Raw genomic sequence first — 2,256 nt, 5'->3', positions numbered from 1 at the left:
TATACTTCTTCAATACTTAAAAAGTATTGATGGTTATATAGATCAGTGTCGTGCAAATTGCAAACATGGTGATGTCATGATGTTGCTTGAACTATTTTACATGTATGTTAATAGAAGGCCTTTGATTGGATGGCACAGTGAATCTGATGATTATTTAGGTGGCTTCAATGTTGCGACACTGATTACAAGAGAGAGGTTTCACTATGTTTCTCCTGAGGTCCTCTCTCTGTTGGGTTCTGTTGGGTTATCTCTGAGGTTTTGGCATGTGTATTTGGGTTCAGGATGACTCATGAGTCATTGCCTCCAGAGCTGTTACTGTACTGTGTTCCAGGCAGCAATGCCTCATGTGCTATGATACCAAACGGTTTTCGAACCATTTTTGCCCTCTATTTGGTGTTTGTTTCAGGCATGCTAGTTACAATTCTAGGGAACTCTTTTGTCATCTTGTCAATATGTCATTTTAAGCAGTTGCATAGTCCTACCAATGTGCTCATTTTATCTCTTGCTCTGGTTGATCTGCTAGTGGGTGTTTTAGTGATGCCCTTCAGTGCCACCCGGACTGTTCATATCTGCTGGTTCTATGGTGATACGTTCTGTCAACTGCATGCCAGTTTTGAGTTGTTTCTCATCATTGCTTCTATCTTCCACCTAATCTGCATTGCTGTTGACAGACATCAAGCAATATGTAATCCTCTGCATTATTCTAGAAAAATCACAATAACAGTGGCAATGATCATGGCATGTGTCAGCTGGGCACTGGCTGCTGCCTACTCTTTTGGAGTATTTTATTCAAAGGCCAATGAGGCAGGCTTAGAAGATTTAATAGCATCAGTAGCGTGCCTTGGTGGTTGTTATGTTTATTCTAACCCACTTTGGGGAATCTTGGGCGGTGCTATCTGTATTTTCTTTCCCTGCACTGTGATGGTTTGTATTTACACTCACATATTTATTGTGGCTAAACAGCATGTTCAAAAGACTGGAGATAAGAACAAATGTTTAAATGACAGAAGCAAAAGAGGGTTTGTTAAAAAGTCTGAGTGCAAGGCTGCAAAGACTCTCAGTATTGTGCTTGGTGCATTCATCTTTTGTTGGATACCCTTGTTTACAATTTCAATAACTGAACCCCTCACTGGCTTCAGCACACCTCCAATAATCACGGAAGTATTACACTGGTCGGCTTACTTCAATTCAGCCTGTAACCCGATTATTTATGCCTTGTTCTATCCCTCATTCATAAAATGTTTTCATTGCATAATTACTCTGAAAATATTTAGCTCAAATTCTTCGAACATGAATTTAACTGTTAAATAATGAATTTACACCATCATCATTCCTTTTTTTTTAATGAGCCATTTTTGAAACTAGGTCAAAGCCAAGCATTTCAGCAAATTAATTAAAGTCTATTCTTTGTTATCAAAAACAACATGTTTACTGGGCCATTATGTTTGTCCCTTTATGTGGTTGTTTTACACACTATATTTTATAGTTCATTATTTGAATTTGAAAAACACCTGGCAATAATAACGTGTACACTCGATTCCCAGTTTTGATCACATAATGTCCCTTGATCAGTTTACAGTTGTAAACATTCATACGTTAATGCTCTCAAAGGGTACATGAGGTAAGCAAAAAAAATGCTTTATCATGTATTTTGCCACACTATAAAATGAAGCTTCTAAAAGTGTAACTTGTGTTTTGTAATTATTTCAGTCTTCGTCTTCAGACATCACCTCATGACTTTAAGGAGTTATGTACTGATTTAAGTTGATTTTGACGACTGAATTGAAGGAAGCTGTAGTTCTTCTCAGAAGCTTTTGGAAGTTTGTCCACTGGAAGTAACTGAAACTGTCATGCATATGCATATGTCCATTTTAGGCCTCGTTTTTTGACTGCTGCCAAAATGGAAATGGACATGGAAGCTCTTAGAAGTGGCAGCACATGAATTCATGAATATGTCTTGTGACAGTCAACTTCTCTTCAGTTCTGGGGGTTAAATAACGATAAGAGAGCAGAAAATGTACAATATATGTTTGGCAAATAAAGTACTACACAGTTACAGATTAGCTTAAAAATAAAAATGTGACAAAAATAATGTTAAAAGGCTTCATTACATTGGCCAACCAACATTTGTACTTCATTGTATCTCATACTGTACAGAATTTGAATCTGATGTAAGAATGTATTATCAATGTCATTAGTTCCCAGTTATCAGTCAGTTGTGTCCACCCTCAATATCCACAAGTGACACCAACATTA

General features: G+C 37.1%; 1 protein-coding gene across 1 annotated transcript; it reads left to right on the top strand.

Moving 5' to 3' along the window:
• The first annotated feature begins 282 nt into the window (after positions 1 to 282).
• Positions 283 to 1,311, top strand: LOC115590392 (trace amine-associated receptor 13c-like). The gene has a single exon (XM_030431749.1). The coding sequence runs from the start codon at positions 283 to 285 to the stop codon at positions 1,309 to 1,311; it is 1,029 nt and encodes a 342-aa protein (XP_030287609.1).
• Positions 1,312 to 2,256: the final 945 nt, after the last annotated feature.

Source organism: Sparus aurata, chromosome 10 (assembly GCF_900880675.1).
Source record: "Sparus aurata chromosome 10, fSpaAur1.1, whole genome shotgun sequence".
NCBI lineage: Eukaryota > Metazoa > Chordata > Actinopteri > Spariformes > Sparidae > Sparus > Sparus aurata.
This window is presented reverse-complemented; position numbering and strand designations above follow the sequence as displayed.

What these genes read in the sequence shown, in the direction of transcription:
- LOC115590392 (XM_030431749.1), top strand. Translation starts at nt 283, where the DNA reads ATGACTCATGAGTCATTGCCTCCAGAGCTGTTACTGTACTGTGTTCCA.